Source organism: Trichosurus vulpecula, chromosome 8 (genome assembly GCF_011100635.1).
Source record: "Trichosurus vulpecula isolate mTriVul1 chromosome 8, mTriVul1.pri, whole genome shotgun sequence".
NCBI classification, from domain to species: Eukaryota; Metazoa; Chordata; class Mammalia; order Diprotodontia; family Phalangeridae; genus Trichosurus; species Trichosurus vulpecula.
Genome location: NC_050580.1, coordinates 154,028,641 through 154,045,933, shown reverse-complemented (window position 1 = coordinate 154,045,933; position 17,293 = coordinate 154,028,641). Strand labels below are relative to the sequence as shown.

At 43.8% G+C, this 17,293-nt stretch overlaps 1 protein-coding gene across 1 annotated transcript in view; it reads right to left on the bottom strand.

The window, feature by feature from the left end:
* CORO2B (coronin 2B) overlaps nucleotides 1–1,745 on the bottom strand; it is a 231,065-nt gene extending 229,320 nt beyond the window's left edge. The window contains exon 1 of the mRNA XM_036737102.1: nucleotides 1,298–1,745. Coding sequence (XP_036592997.1) covers nucleotides 1,298–1,312 — 15 coding nt within the window. The 5' untranslated portion in view covers nucleotides 1,313–1,745. The remainder of the gene's footprint in view (nucleotides 1–1,297) is intronic.
* Nucleotides 1,746–17,293: the final 15,548 nt, after the last annotated feature.

The window sequence follows — 17,293 nt, the reverse complement described above, 5'->3', positions numbered from 1 at the left end:
CTATTCTTGGCATCACCTACCCAACTCCAGCAGCCAGGCTAGTGTGAGGAAAGGGTAGTGAGTAGTATTTGGGGAAGCAATGGAGGATTTCATACCAAATCCCAATGGAAAGTAACACAAAGTCCCTTTGGCCATCAAAAGAATTGACATCATCCATGAAGCCATCTTTGGCACATACTTTCCCAGGCACTTCTTGCAAACATTATCTCATTGGATCTTCCATTGGTAGTATCCAATGATACATTATTACCTCTGTGCTACAGGTGAGGAAACTGAGGCCTGAAAGAGTTTGCATGACTGGCCAATTTCACACAAACAATGTGGCCTTCAGACTAAAGCTTAGATTTCCCTACTTCCAGTTGAGTTCTCCTTTGCAAGGCACCATAATAATCCTCTTCTTTCCCCCTTAACCCCTTCCTGTATCAAGATGGAACAGCAAAAAGCGACACCTTTTAGAAATAAACCTTGCTACTCATCTTGCATACCATTAACATTCTCTTCCATCACCCAAGGCTCTGACCCCTGTCCTGTCTCACCAAACCCCTCGAAGGGCTCCCCTTTTCCCCTCCCCACCCCACACCCGGCCACCTGTGCACCCTCGGAAGACGCTGCTCCCCAGCGTAACCAGAGCTCCCCGTGAAGCAGCGGGGGGCCGGCTCTCGAAAGTCTGGGGGCTCTCCCTCCTTCTGTAGGTTACCCTGGAGCAAAGAGGGCAGTTCTCAAGAAATGACAGCCAGCCCCTCCCGGGGACCTGCCGGGAGGTGTACGGGAAGCATGCAGTCACCCATCCACTGACACACACCGGCCGGCCTTAGCGAGGACCACGGAGCTGGCCGTCCAGTCCTCAAGGGGTTAAAAATGCAGTATCCGAGGCGAGGAGCCACTTCCCCGGGTGCCCAGCCAGGGGGTTGTCCTCACGCCCATCCCACTCCCCTCGCCGGGCCACGACAAAGCTGTTTCCTTGCACCCACTCTCCACTCATCCGGGGCGAAGGAGTGGAAGTGCTTGGCTTTGGGGAGAGGGACATGGTAGTGGGTGAGAGAAGACGGCTAGCAGAGAGGGGGCTGGGGTGGGGGGCGGAGTGCACCCTGCACCTTTAAGACAGAAGACACCCATGTCAACGCAAAAGCAAGCCAGCAGCAAAGGACTTCCTCCCCCTCCCCTCCCCTCCACTGCCCTGCCCTCTCCTCCAGCCTGCACCCTGCGCCCGCAGTCCGGTTGCCCCTTCAGCCTGTGAGCTGCCCCACGGCCGCTGCCTCCCGGCTCCCATAGGGCCAGGCTGGTGGAAGACTCTTACCTTTGTGACAGTCATGCAGAAAGTCTGGGGGAAGTCGCCAAGGTTTCCCGAAGCCCAAGGGTGGCGGAGAGGGAGGGGGTGGCGGGATGGGGGGCGGGCAGCCCACTTCTCCTCGCGCGCTCCTGCTCGCTCTGGATTTCCGCCCCCTCCTGTCTCCTCCGCTCTTGCGGATGCGGGAGGTTGGCCCGAGTGAGGAAGCGAGCGGAGCGAGGGGGAGCGCTGAGCTGCGGCGGTGCCTGCCCCGCAGAGGGCTCCGCGGCCGCGTCAGTGGCTACGGGCAGAGCGCAGAGCGCAGAGCGGAGTGGAGGGGAGCGGAGCGAGGGAGGGAGGGAGAAAGATGGGGGAGGGGGAGGAGGGAGCGCGGGGGAGGAGGAGGAGAGGGGGAGGGGGAAGGGACCACCCCTCGGAATCTGATTAAGCTGTCCTCGCGGCTCGCTCAGGCAGCGGCGGTGATGTCAGTACAGTATGTGCATTTATAATGGATGAGCCTCCTTCGCCACAGGAAGGCGAGACAGGAAGAAAGAAAGAGGGCCCAGGCTGGAGGGTGTGGGGGGTGGAGGCAGGAGAGAGGAAGAAAGAAGGATAACCTAGGAAACTACAAAGGGGGAGGACAGGGGAAAGCGCGTACATGCACACACACAGCGAATGAACCGTACTGATAGCTGGCCAGTCCCAGGAAATCCTAATCCGCTCTCGACCAGGGGAGAGAAGGCCGGATGACTTAACTCTTTCGGGGCCGGGATGAGCCCTCGGAGCCCGGGACACCTGCTGGCCCCTGATAGGTGGAAACTGGGGGTCCTGTTTGTCTTAGCATCTCCTCTACTAGTCGGTCTAGTCACTAGACCAGCGGTTCCGGGAGCCGCGCGCACTAAATGACAGCAGACGAGCCCGCAGCCTAGGTGAAGAGGCTGGAGAGGCTGCGGCGATCCGCCGGGCTCCATCCGGCAGTTGGGAGCCAAGGGAGGCTTTGCCTCAGCCTCTACACTCCTGGTGGTGCAAATGCAAAGGGATGTCCTTACATTCTTTATTGCACATGGATTTAATCTCCAGGAGGATGATTTTCCTCTGAGACATAAGATGCCTGTATATATCTCAATCTAGATTATGAAGTCTTTACAGTCATATTTGACTTGGCGTAATGGATAGAAAGTTGGCCTCTGAGTCAGTAAGAAATGAGTTCAAGTCAAGCCTCTGATTTGTATTGACTGGGTGACCCAGAGGCAAGTCACTTATCCCCTCAGTGCCCCCTGACAACTCTCTGAGACTTCAAATCACCCAACAGCGGCAGATCTGCATTGATGCTGGCAGTTTTCCCACTGAAAGTTCCATACACCGATGAAACCATGGGTCCAAACCACTTCCTCCCCCCAAACCCCCCAAAAATAACAAAAATCTGTATATAATCAGGGCGGGAGATAAAGAGGCTGCTTAGTATCCCTATATCCATAAAACAGGAGGAGCCAGCCCCTACAAAGCACATGATGTCTGAGTTGATAAATAGTTATAATACACAAAAAAAGATACTGAAAAGGTACCCCACCCAAAGACGTTTTACCAAATATTGACATTAAAATTGCCTTCCTCTTCCAAAGAACAATAAATAATACTATGAGATGATTGTTTTAAAAACCTTTCAAATAAGAGGGTCCTTAGTACCCATAAGGAACAACTAGGTGATGCAGTCGCTAGAGTGCCAGGCCTGGAATCAGGAAGATTTGAGTTCAGATCAGGTATCAGACACTTCCTGGCTGTCTGGTCCTGGGCAAATCCTTTAACCCTGTTTGCCTCAGTTTCCTCATCTGTAAAATGAACTAGAGAAGGAAATGGCAAACCACTCCATATCTTTGCCAAGAAAACCCCAAATGGGGTCAGGAAGAGTCAGACACAACTGAAAACAACTGAACGACAACAACAAAAGTATCCATAGGAAGATGGTCAGTAAGGTAAGGGACCTGAAGACCATGCCATCTCAGCACTGGCTGAAGGAACTTGGTGTATATTTAGGCTGGAGAATAGAATACACAAGGGTGGTGTGACTGCTGTTCTTCAGTGGAATGCAATCTACCTGAGGCCAAAGACTTTCCTTTTTTGGTTTTTATATCCGCAGTAAACTAATTACACAGTTGGCTGGCGAGGTGGGGTGGGGGTGGGGGTGGGGAACAGACACCTGGGATTTTGCAGGTTTAGGGAACTCCCAATAAGGAAACTCCTGTCAGTACAGATCAGCACCCACTAAGCAATTTCTAGGTTTAAAACAAAAGTTCTTAACTATGGATAAATTTCAGGGAGGCCACAAATGTGCATGGGGGGGGGAATACATCTTTATTTTCACCAACCTCTACCTTAAGTTTAGCATTTCCTTCAATTAGGCTTCATCAGATTGCCAAAGGCTACCATAATACACAAAAGGTTAAGAACCTGAAGTTTAGAGAATTGCCTGGAGCACTAAGAGGTTAAGTGACTTGCCTGGGGTCCTAGGATCATAGTTGGAGCTTCCAGAGATCTCCAAAGGTCATCAAATCCAATTCATCCCCTCATTTCAGAAAACTGGAGTCCAGAAAGGGTGATTTGCCTGGAGTCACACAGCTTGCAAGTGTCCAAGGTGGCTGTTGGAACCCAGGTTTTTCAGGCTCAAGGTTCAGCACTCATCTATACAATGAAGCTCCACAGGGTCAGAGAGCTAATATATGTCAGAGGGAGATTCATACTGAAGTCTTCTTGACTCTAAAGCCAACCCTATCCACTACTCCATGATGCCTCTCATGTTTAATTGAATTGTGTGAGCAGGGCAGGGAACATCATTTCTCCTCTAGCAAGACCCAGTCTCTGGGCTGGGGAAGAAGAAGGCAAGGAGGAAATTTACCTGAAGGGTTCAGCCTGTTTCTCAGGCTCAAAGGCACTAGCATCTGGCTCCAAAAGCATATACTAAAATTAAAAATCAATCAACCAAAAAGCCCCTTCTAACTTGAAGTTAGGAAGATCTGAGTTCAAATTCGACCTCAGACACTTAACTCATAGCACAATGTATAGCACACAGTAGGCACTTAATACATGTGTTCACTTTCCTAGGTAGGTGACCTATGAGGAATGAGAGCTGCTATTATACCCATTGTCTCCATAGTTCCTCCCAATTAAATTAAATTGTGAGTTCCTCAGGGGCAGGGCAAGTCTTTTGGCCCATTCTAGGGGCTTAATCAATGCTCATCGACCAACTGATTGTTTTTGTTGCTGTTCAGGCTTTTCAGCAAAGATACTGGAGCGATTTGCCATTTCCTTCTCCAGGTCACTTTACAAATGAGGAAACTAAGGCAAACAGGGTTAAGTGACTCCAGTAAGTGTCTGAGGCCAGATCTGGACTCCAGGCCCAAGCGCTCTATCTACTAGGCCACCTAGCTACCCCAGGCACAGGAGCTAGAAGGACAAAATACAAAAAAAAAAAAAAAAAAAAAAAAAAGGTCTGCCCCCTCAAGGAATTTACATTCTATTGGAAGGGTAGTCAATCTGTTGAAATTTCATTATTTGCTCATGACCAGCTCACAACATGGGCAAGCTTCTTTGAGTATTTCTTGCACATACAGGTAATGTTTATGAAAGACACTTTCTCCAAAAAGCAGAGTCCTCCAGCATAAACCCTCTACCCCTCTCCTTCCAGAGTTCACAGGTAAAATAATCAGCAATGTTTGTTTAGAAAGCCAGTTTATGAAATACAGAGTCCCTCAGGTTTGGCTCCTCTGCTGAATTCTGGTGAAAGTTCAGCTACAACATTCTTTCAGGAACATCAGCTTTATCAATGGAAGGCACCTCGGAGAATGTTTAGCCCAACTCTTTTATTTTTCATGGAATAAACCGAGGCATAGAAGGCAAATGATTTGCCAGAGATCACACAGGTAAGAAGCAGGAGGGCTAAGTATTTAAACTCAGGTCCTCTGACTCCAAACCCAGTGTTTGTTCCATATACCACACTGCCCCACCCCCCAAGCTCCAGGCAAAGAGGGTTTGAATCTTGCCTCTGACATTTACTGTGTAACCTCAGGTATGTCACTGAACTTCTATGACCCTCAGTAAAATTAAAGATGCAGGCTAAATTACCTTTGAGATCTCGTCCAGTACTAGATCTGTGATCCTCAAGAATTTTCCAAATAGCCTCCTATCTCATTAAGCTCTCTTGCCTTCTCACGAAGCATACCCTGGCACCTCTCAGTCATTTCTTAACATAGATTAAGCATGCACCGTGTTCCTAAATTGGACTGTGTGCCCCTAAATTGGGCAAGGCAGTGTGGGAGCGGAGAAAGGAGGAAACAGTCCCTGCTCTCAAGAGCTTTTAGGCTCATCTTCAGCATCAAAAGAGTCTTACTGGGAAGCAAATGTCCCCCTCCTCCACACCCATATGGAGTTTCAAACTTTGATTCCAAATTTTGAAGACGTGCTAGGAATTACAAAATTGGTAAAGTTTGTTTTCAGCGCCCCCGGGCTCCCTGGTCTTTGTTCTTTTCATGCTTCCCTGGTCTCCCCCTTCCCCAGCTGCCCATGGCCCTCAGGCTCTCTTCCCCCTGGTTCTTCTAAAGCCACTCTCAGGAAACTTAGTAATAAATTCATTCAAATGGGGCTAATTTACAGATGCTTAATGCAATACCCCTCCCAGGGGATGTATGTTTCTCTGGGATAGAGTCAGCCAAAGAAATTAAGTTATAATGGCAGAGTCTCAGAATCAGCCGACGGGTGGAGAATTGTCAGGAAGAGAGGAGGGGGAGGAGAAAGGAGAGAGGGTGATGCCTTCCTCCTCTGATCCCTGAAATTCTGCCACGTAGTGGTCCACCTACTACACTTTCAGGTGTATCTGGCCTTTCTCCAAGATATTTTTAAAGAAATTATTTTGAACTAGTTTGACTCCCATTTTCCCTGGGACTTCTCTCTGGTGCGTTACAAGAATCTCTTAGAACTAGAAAAATGGGTAGTTCTTATTTGCTTCCATACCCAGAATTGACTGCCCTTTTGAATCAGTAAAAGCTCTTATAAAAATCTAACAGGTACTTAGGTAAATAATCTTTGTTTCCTGAACTACAGAATAGGATGGAAGTGGTAGAGGTGGGGGGAGGGGAGGAGTGTTTCCTTCTGTTTAACCTACTTCATAAGGGTCTTAGGAGAGTCAAATGAGATAAAGGAGAAAATGCTTTTAAAAGTTATGAATCTTGCATGAGTATATAGCTATCTATGCTTTCCTCCTTTTAGTCCTGAAACTAGATGCAATATTCTACATCTCTGAACCCTACTAAGCCGTGTGATCTCAGGCAAGAACCTTCTCTTTAGGCCTCAGTTTCCTTATTTGAAAAATAGAACTATTTGGACTAGATGATCTCCAAAACCCCAGAGGCTAACATTATGTGATTCTGTGACAGACCAATAAGCACTTGGCATCTAATGCAAAGACAATTTTCCAGACAATGAGGATGGCAAGCATTAGAAGGCGGGAGTTGGTAGAGGCTGTTTCTCTTATGAATCAGATTCCAGACTGTTTAGGTTTAGTTGCGTTTCAGCCCAAGCACTTGGGGATGGACTATATGACCTTGAGTTGTACTTGAGCCTTAGGGATCCTATATGGACCCCTTGCTCAGTAACTTGAAAAGGTCAGTTGATTCTCAGGTATCTATTTGTGGATTACTCTTTTAGCTAATAAAAATATCTAAAATCCCAGATTGTTTCTCCCCTACCCCCACTACCCAGTGTGATACTTGGCCACCTTTCCCACCATCAGTCAGTGTACGTGCTTAGGGAATGCAAATTCATGTTTGTATCAGCCTGAGCCAAACACAATTAGGCACATCAGTCTGCTGTCCTGGAATCATATGATGTACTTTAAAGGCGAAAAGAAAGAAGAATTTTTTGTTTATTTAATGCCCTATATTACCTGTACCACAAGCTCCCTCATCTGCACCCTATCCAGCCAATTAGTTTACACAGATAGAAATAACCACAATGTATCTATTTATTTCACTTCTCCCCCAAAACAAACAAACCCAATTATCACCCGGCTTCTAAAGATAACTTTCTGCCACAGTGATAGGAGAAACCATGAGGTCTAGTAGAATGCAATCTACTAGGAAAGAGAATGCATAATGTGTATTTTATCTTTGTATCCCCAGCACCAGCATCATTTCTTTTACACAGTGGGCACTAAGTACTTGCTGCATTCGATTTATTATTGCATGATGCACAGATCTTGAAACCAGAAGAACCAAGCTCAAATGCTGGCTTTGCTACTTAACTACCCGTGTAACCTTAAGTAAATTACTCAACTTCTCAGAGAATTCAGTTTTCCTGGTCTAGATGATCTGTGTGGTTCTTACTAACTCTAAATTTGCTATGAAGCTTTGGAGCTGTTTGCAGAGACTTAGCGAGTCGTTTGTCGGTTCTGCCCTTGTAAACCTTGGTTACAAGTGGAAGTTACCTTCATTTCAGGGGAAGGGAAACTGAGGCACCAAGTTTACATTGACATCTTTTATCACGTTATTCCCCTTCTTCTAAACCTGTTTTTTTTTTCAATTACCTCCACCTCAAATACATATTCCTTACCCTGGAATTCAATAGTAATAAAAAGTAATCACAAAGTTTTTCTACACTCACTTTGTGAGATAGGGCATGAAGTATTATTATGTCTACTTTACAGATAAGGAAACTGAGTCTCAGAGATGTTGAGTGACCTCCATGTAGTGACAAGTTTATTCAAGGTATGGGCCAACATTTGAACCCAGGTCTCCTGACTATCTAGAGCTCTGTCTGTCAACATTTCCCCATTCAGGTCCTACCCTACATCATCAAACTTATTTTCTAATGCTAACATATATCATAGTCAACAAATCTCAATTCCTTCCCCAATATACCATATTCGTCACTCTCTCCTGACATGTAGACCCTTTTCCCTCTATTTGGAATGCCCTTCCTTGTTACCTGTGCTCATTTCCTCAACAATTCAAGGTAGGTAAGATATCTTTTTCATGGCATTATGGAAGATACTAGGGAGACCTAGACAGAAATGATCAAAACAGGTCCTGCCCTCAAGAGGCTTACATTCTACTGCATGAAGCCTTGCCTGACTCTGCCAGGCTTCAGGGATCTCTCCCTTCTCTGGGCACTTAGGGTCCTAATATTAAGTACCACACTTTCAAACTTTAAAGATTTTCTAGGTATTCCATGTGTGTCTTCTCTTTTAAACTAGACTGTAATCTCCCCAAGAATACAGAATTCTCTTGTAAACAATACTTTGGACATAATAGGTGCTTAATAAATGTTGAATTATCTCTTCCAAGTATTGAGAGATAATACTGTGCCAATTGCAGCGTCAGCAAAAACTTCTTGGTTGATTACTTGATTGACCAAAGGCTCCTGAGGCTCTGGCATCTACATATTATTCTCAGGTTTGCCATGATGAGTGCCTAGGACAAAATGAGACCAAACCACGGTACTTTTGCAGTGAGGCAACAAGCTGTTATTTGACTCATTCATTCAACATTTATTAAGCACCTGCTCTGGGTAGAGCACTGTGCCAGGTACTGCCCATAGTACCTGCCCTCACCAAACTATGGTCCGATAAGATGATAAATTAGCTTAAAGACAGATAACAGTGATGCATTCACTATATTATACAATAATGCATTGGAGATTTACAAAACAAAGTGTTGTGTGAAGTCTGAGAGGCAAATTAATTATCAACCAGGAGGATTCATGGAGACTTCATGTAGAAAGCCAGACTTTAAAGGACAGGCAGAAATCCATTGAGGAGGGGGAGTGGAGAAAGGGGGAGAAAAATGGAGAGAGAGAGAGAGAGAGAGAGAGAGAGAGAGAGAGAGAGAGAGAGAGAGAGTGGGGAGAGAGAAGAGAAGAGAAGAGAAGAGAAGAGAAGAGAAGAGAAGAGAAGAGAAGAGAAGAGAGGAGAGGAGAGAGGGGTGGGAGAGAGAGAGAGAGAGAGGAGGGAGAGAGAGAGAGAGAGGGAGAGAGAGAGGCAGAGAGAGACAGAGGGAGAGAGAGAGAGACAGAGAGAGACAGAGAGAGAGAGACAGAGAGAGGTTTTCAAGGTCTGGGAATAACATGAATAAGGGCATGGAGGTGGGAAATCTCAGTGTATTTTGTGGGGACAGAGAGATTGGTTTGGCTGTAGTATATATACAAGTAATACAAAATAAGGAGAGTAACACAAAATAAGGCTGGAAAACTAGGATGGGAAGGACTTTGACTGCTAAGAAAAGGAGTCTGACATCTTTAAAAGACTTACAAAGAGATCAGTGCAATGACCAACCATATCAGAAGGATTCCAGAGTACTGATGAAGTATACTCCTCACTCCTGACAGAGACATGATGGACTCAATGCAGAATGAGATATATTTTTGAATATGGCCAATATGGGAATTTGTTTTGCTTAAACTATATATATTTATTACAATGTCCATCCCTGTCCGCCCCACTAGGGATGTGGCAGAAGTTAAGTGAAAAAAAATTAATGAGTTTGAATTTTATTCAGGAGGCTGTAAGGAGCCACTAGTTTTTTAAGCAAGGAAATGATGTGACCATATCCACATACAAGGAAGATTATTTTAACAGTAGTATAAAGGATGGATAAGTAACTAGGTGACACAGTGGATAGAATGCTGGGCCTGGAGTCAAGAAGACCTGAGTTCAAATCTGATCTCAGATACTTACTGTGTGACCTTGGGCAAGTCACTTAAACCTGTTTGTCTCAGTTTTTCCATCTGTAAAACGATCTGGAGAAGGAAATGGCAAACCACTCCAGTATCCTTGCCAAGAAAACCCAAATGTGGTCACAAAGAGTTGGACACAACTGAAAAATAACTGAGCAACAAATGTAAAGGATGGATTAGAAATCAGAGAGTGTTGGTGTGAAAGTTATTAAAAAGCTGTTTGAATAGTCTAGACAGGTAGTAGTGCGTGGCTGGACCAAGGGTAGTGGCTATGAAAATAGAAAGAAGGGGGTGGATTTGAAAAGTGGTCCAGAGACAGAATGGACAAGACCTCATAGCTGACGGGGTATGAGAGGTGAAAGAGGGAGGGAGGAGTCAAAGATGATACCGTGGTCTTGAACATGTGACAATGAGCGAATAGTCATGTTGGAGACAAAGCAATGGGATCGCAGAGAGGATCAGATTGAGAGAGAAAGATAATAACCTTGGTTGTGGACAGGCGGTATCTAAGGTGCCAGTATTCATCCACGTATAGGTGGCTTTTAGAGTTGGAGATGTGAGTCTGGAGTTCAAAAGAAAGATCAGGGATGGAGACATAGATTTGGGGATCGTTTGCAGGAATATGGTAGTTGAAGCTGTGGGAGTGAATGAAATTGCTAAAGGAGAGAGTGGAGATGGAGAGGAGAGCTAAGGATAGAACTTCGAGGAAAATCTACATTAGGGGGTTAGGAAAAATAAAGGAAGATGGTAAAGGAAGGGAAAAAAAATGATTGTAATCAGGGTAGGAGGAAAACCAGAAGAGCGTAGTGTCTTTGAGGGCCTGTGAGGAGAGGATCTTGTAGGCGAGGCTGGTCAATAGTGTTAAAAGTTATATATAAATGAGCAGAATCAAGAGAACATTTTATACAGTAACAATGTTCCATTTTAATACTGTTATAAGACTATTATAGTCTTATTTATTAATAATTGTTTAATTAATTAATAACTTAATAATAAATGTTGTTTTAAGACTATTATAAATATCCAAATTAACTACAAAGGATATATGAAGACACTATCTGCATTCAGAGAAAGAACTGATAAATAGAAGTACGTATAGAATGATTTTATATATATATATATTTTATATATTATGTTATGTTACGTCATGTCATATCATATAATATTATGTCATATTATATTATGTCATGTCATATCATATTATACCATACCATATCATACCACATTATATTATATAAATTTATATATACATATAGATATATTCGTGACTAATGGTAGCCATCTGGGGGGTAGGGAGGGAAGAAAAAAAGAAACTTGAATGATAACTATTATATTATTAAAAGGAATAGCAAGTTGTACATAATAGATTTACAGTTTTGTGCAATCATCCTTTTTATTATACAATGTTATGCAAATGCTTGTTTTATTCCATAAATTAAAAATCAAATAAAAATATTATAGGCATTTCAAGGTGGATGAGGACTAAAAAAAAGTCATTGGATTTAATGATGGGAAGGGAATTCATGACTTCTGAGAGAGCTGTTCTGGTAGAACATGGTACAGAATGTAGCAAGGGAGCTGAGTATAAAATAATAGATTAAGGGAATTGCAAGGACAAATGAAGGCTTTTTAAGAATGGAGATTGTCTGGGCATGTTTGTTGACAGCAAGGGAGTTGTCAATGGCGTAAAGAGAAAGAAGGTTAGATTAGAGGGAGGAGATTATGGAAGGAGAGATGGAAGCAGGAGGGGATGTGATAAAGAACACAATTGAAGGGTTGGTATTGGCAAGGAAAGGGGTCACTTTTTCCTTTGAGACCGAAGCAAAGGAGGAGAGACTAAGACATGATTACAAAGAGATTTCAGGTATAGAACTGGGGAGAAGAGGGTGCTCCCAAGGGATGGTCTATATTATCTCAAGGAAGTATGAATTGAAAGACTGTTCTGAGAGGGAGGGAGAGGGTGGTTTGGGGAGAGGTTTGGATCAGATGTGGCAAATGTGATAGGAAGTTAATCAGAGAAGAATGAAAGGAATGTCATGCAACAATGAGGTCCCAGTTGAGATTATATAACATATTTGTAGTGGACCCAGTGGGGATGGTTGTGTGATTTCTTCTAGCAGCATTCAATAGCACTCAAGTAGGAATGGCAAAGATAGATGATGAGAGTACCCTTGGGTTGGAGTTGGGAAATTGATTGGTGGTGTTTGGACAAGTGGGCCAGGGACTCAAGCCTAGAGGGCAATGTTGTAGTTCTTTTTCCACTAGTGGTGGTGAACTGCACACTCTCATCTTCCTCCTTTCCCTCCTTGTAGGGCTAACAAATAATCTGTGACTGTTAAAGAATCTGAAATTACTTGACCAACACAGAGACTAAATTTATGACCTTTTACTTTGTTCTAATTACTGTGATAATCATAGGAGCTCTGGGTCCAAAATGCATCTCTTACTCCCATTCGTTTCCTTCGTGAATATCTATGCTTCACCGCAATCCTTATTCTCCATCTCTCTCTTACCTTGTGTGTCTCTGTAGCTCTCCTTGTCCTTTCTCATATGTCTATCTCATCGTGCCTTTCTCACTGTCTCTCTCTTTCCTCTGTCTCTTCATCTTTTTCACTCTTCCACTCATTTCTTCCCTATATCACTTTGCCTCTGGCCATTTGCCAGCCATTTGTGGGTTGAACTGCCAGAATCACTAAGAGCTTAAATAAAATTTGTGTGATTCCAGGATGTGAGGCCGAAAACCAATGCCTGCTGGTTTGGGTGTCAAACACGTCTCCATGTGGGTGATCATTTTTTTTTTTTGCTGGAAATTGTGAGAACTCAAGGTAAAGGCTGTCCAAGAGCCAGCTCATTGTTCCTGGCTATTTGACCCTGGGCTTATAAACAAAAACCACCGAGGGGAAGACAGATGAAATGAATATGGGCATTCATCCAGGGAACTTCCATGAGCTCTTCTCACCTCAGTGATTTTATTCCTGGGAAGGGGGAATGAGGGATTGAGGAATGACAGCAAGCAGAGAGCCTCAGCCCTCAAAGGTAAAGATAGCGAATCCAATTCAAAGGAGAACACTTACATCAGATTACTTGATATAGTCCCAGGGGCTATTACGACTTCTTATGTAAAATCGTAGATTCTTATGATGTTAGCATTAGTTTGAAATCATCAGTGTATTGGAGCTGTGCTCCACAGAACCCTGGTCAAGTCCAGTCAACAAACATTTAGTAAGCATTTCTTTATTAATGCACCAGGCACCAACAATACAAATACAGGCAAAAAAGAAAGACAGTCCTTAACCTGAAAAAGCTTCCATTATAATGCAGGAAAGGGTGCTGAACAGGGAACAGGGAGGAAGGGACCTACAAAGGGGCATCATAGTGAAATATAAAAAACGAAGATTGGCTGGTCTAGGCCATGACACAAAATAGAGATTATAGGAGAAACTCCCCAATAGGAGAAGGGGGCTGTAGTCAGGTAAAAGGCAGCTGAGTCATGGTGGGGAAGTCCAGAGAATGAAGAATGGTGCTCCTCTAGTACTCCCCTGATGTGAAGAGGGGTTGAATGAGAAATTGCCAATGTTGTCAAAAAATGTTTGAGGAGACAAAATGTGTTTGAAGCTAAGGAAAGGAGGAAAGAGGCTGGATGGGAACTGGAAAAGAAGGATGTACTAAAGGCAAAGGTTAAGCATGGTCTTTTGTTTCTGGCTGTAGCAACAGGAGCAAGAGGGGCTGGGCAGCCAGGCAAGTAGAACTAAAGCAGGAGAGTGAGATAATGCTTCTTAGGTAGGCAAAGATGTCTGTGCAAGGCAAAGACCGAGGTCAGGCTGAACTTGGGGCAGAGGATGGGAAGGGTACTGCTAAAAGACAGGACAGGATAGGGAATCAGACACCCAAACAACAGAAACAGGACCAAACCTAAGACCATAGATTTAGATCTGGAAGGGCCTTTAGTCCTGGGCTTGGTCCAGGAATTCTTAACTTTTCTTGGGTCATAGACTCCTTTGACAACCTGGTGAAACCTATGGACCTCTTCTCAGGAGAAAGTTTTAAATGCATAAAATAAAATACATAGGTTGATAAAGGAAACCAATTCTATTGAAATACATAAACATATTTTAAAAAAACAAATTCATGAACCCTGAGTTAAAACCCACCCTGAGTCTTGTCCAAACAGGAGTGCGCTGGTAAATGTTTAACAACTGGCTCTAAGTGTGTGTGTGTGTATGGGCGGGGTGGGGGGGGGGGGTGGAGGAATGCATATAACACACTTTTTAGTTTAATCTGACCATTAACATTTCTTCCATCATTTTAAGTCTAGATAATAAAACAATAAATCAAGCCCCAATTTGTAGCAGTTAATCATTTCCACAATGTTGATGCTCACACTGAAAACTTAGCAACAGTTCTCTAAAGCTGGTAGCACATTCCTGAGTCCAGCCCTCTCATTTTAGATGAGGGATTAGGTCTAACAGATTAGTAACTTGTCTAAGGCCAAGCAGGTTGCAAGTGCAAGAGCTGGGAATACAAACCCAGGTCCTCTAGCTTCAAATCTACTGCTTTTTCCACAGTATCTTGTAGCAGCCTCCACGCATCACAGGAAAGAGAAAACTATGTAGTATTAAACCTTTCTCCTAGCCCAAGAGACCATCATAGCCCCCCTTAGTATGGTCTACCCTCAGTCACTATGTGCATACCTATATGGCCAGGGGAATAATGAGGCTAAATCTCTTGGAGATGAAGCATCGCAGTATGATTATATAAAGGTTTTTTTTTTTTTTAAAGACGGTATTTATCATGTGATGTTTTTGTCTGACTATAAAATTGGCTTAATGCCATCTATTTTGTTTCAGAATTTCCCTGTGTTCCTTTATCCCCCAAAAGATCCATGCACCAAGGCTCCCCATCCTTTCCCTGGCCAGAACTGATGGGCAGCATCAATACATTACAAACCCAGAATTGTCTTGTGCCCAAATTAGTGTGTACAAAATAACCAGTCTAAGCCAACCTCCTCATTTTCCAGATGAAGATGCTGAAGCCCAGAGAGGTTATGGTTGTTTGCTTAAGGTCACGCAGTTAATTAGTAGCATTCTCCATACTAGAATCCAGGTTTCTTAATTCCGTGGTCAGTAAATACTCTTCCCATTGCATTAAGCTGCCTTCAATCAGGTGGGTGTAACTAACTTGGACTAGAAATCCATGCTGGATTGACATTCCCACAATTGTACTCCACCCTGAAGAGAACTCAGTTTTGGAAGAAGGGTGGTTTTGTGCTTAGATTTGTAAAACACAGATATGTCCAATACCCAGTTATCTTTTCTGAGCAGAAGGCAGGAAGCTGTCCCATCTGATAACTGCAGACTGTTATCTCATGAATCACTGACTACTCGTTTAGGGGGCTTTCCTCGAAGCTACTTTTCCTGCCCCACTGAGTCCAGTCACAGTCACATTATGAAATCGACAAAGTTCATCTTTGGCAATCCCAAATTCCCCTTCCAGAGCCCACTTCCCACTCCCAAATGCTGTCCCCTGGCCCCTACAAAAGGAAACCTGCCCTCCTCAGCATTTTTCATGGCAGTATCAATGTCTTCCAAGATTATCTTCCCAGGCTCATTGACTTTTAAAGATGGAAGGGACCTTAAAGATAGTAATTATGAGGCATTTCTATCAGAGCTGATAGGTTGCAGGGTACAATTATTATTGTAACATATATGTGGGGTCTTACTCTGATCCCAGATTCTAGATATTTTATGGGTTGGAATCTTCTCCAAACAATATAAGCTCCCAATGATGTATTTTACTTTTACCAGTTAGTTATAGAAAACACTGATTTTCTAACAAAAGCATTTTAGTTAAATAGTAATCTAAATAAAACTATACCATCTTCCCCCCTCCCCTATAAACCTTACTCTTCCTAAACATATAGTTACTCAGTGGGAAGAGTAGATTCTTATTAGATTTATGTGCAGGGCAGCCACACATTGGAATATTTGAGTATCCTTGTGAGGAAATGTACACACAGAAACCACACATGACCAGGGTACATGTGTGGCAAGACAACTCCCACTTCCAAAACAGCAAAGCTCTCAGCGTTGTCTGTTCCTGTCATTGAAATGTTTTCTGCCAAACCAGCTCCCCACCAGGCATCATTTCCCATTATTTCCCTATAGGCATTGTTCTCTCCCCTAGATGGTTAGCCGGCCCAGACCAGTCATCCTTTATTCTTCATACTTCATCACTGTGGCCCCTAGATAGATAGCACCCTTTTATGCCCTGATCAGAAACATAAGCTCCTTGGGGGCTTGTACCCGTATCTCCAATGTCTGGCACGTAGTAAGCACTTAATAAAGGCTTGCTGACTTGATTTGACCAAGGTTCTGTGGAACACAACTCGAGTACACTGATGATTTCTAACCAATTCTAACTCTAATACCCTGAAACAACATTGCTAGCTATGTTGTGATTATAGTGTTTTCATCTATTGGGAAGTAAGTGATATGTTGAATAAGCCTCTCCCCTACTGAGCAAAGGCTACCTAGCTATCATCAATCAACATTCTCAGTCAATAACTATATAACTATGAATATCTCTCTCTCTCTCTCTCTCTCTCTCTCTCTCTCTCTCTCTCTCTCTCTCTCTCTCTCCCTTTCTCTCTCTCTCTCTCTCCCCCTCTCTCTCTCCACTGTCTTTGTCTCCCTATTCCCCTCCCCCTCCCTCTCTTGCTCCCCCTCTCTTCCTTTACTCTTCCTCTCCCCATCCCCCTCTCTTTTCCCTCCCTCTCCTTAATCAATAGGTGTGAAACTCTGAGACTTTCCCAGTCAACTTTCTTAGCCACTTAATTCTTAGGTCTAGACATATACCCTTAAATCTCCTCAAGGCTCTGCTTCCTCAAACAGAAAATGAAACCTGGTCGAACTTCACCCTGGCAGACCCTCTATTCTATACAAAAACAGTGTGCTGGATAGAGCCTTCAGAAATGCTATTAGGCCTTCTCCTACTTCCCCAGCAACACACTACAACCTGTTCTCTTTCTTCAACCATCTCTACCTTATCATCTCCACTTGGCAGGTAAGGAACTTATAGCTCAAATAGGTAAAGTGATTTGTCCAAAGTATACTGTTAATAAGAATCAGAACCAGAGTTTGAACCCAGATTTTCCTGATTCCAAATCCAGGGTGAAACCCACTGTAACAGCCAATAATTTTTTTTAAAGTACCTACTACGCGCCAGGCACCGTGCTAATCACTAGAGATACAAAAGGAGGCAAAAGACAGCCCCCATCCTTGAGAGTGCATAGTCTAATGGACAAAG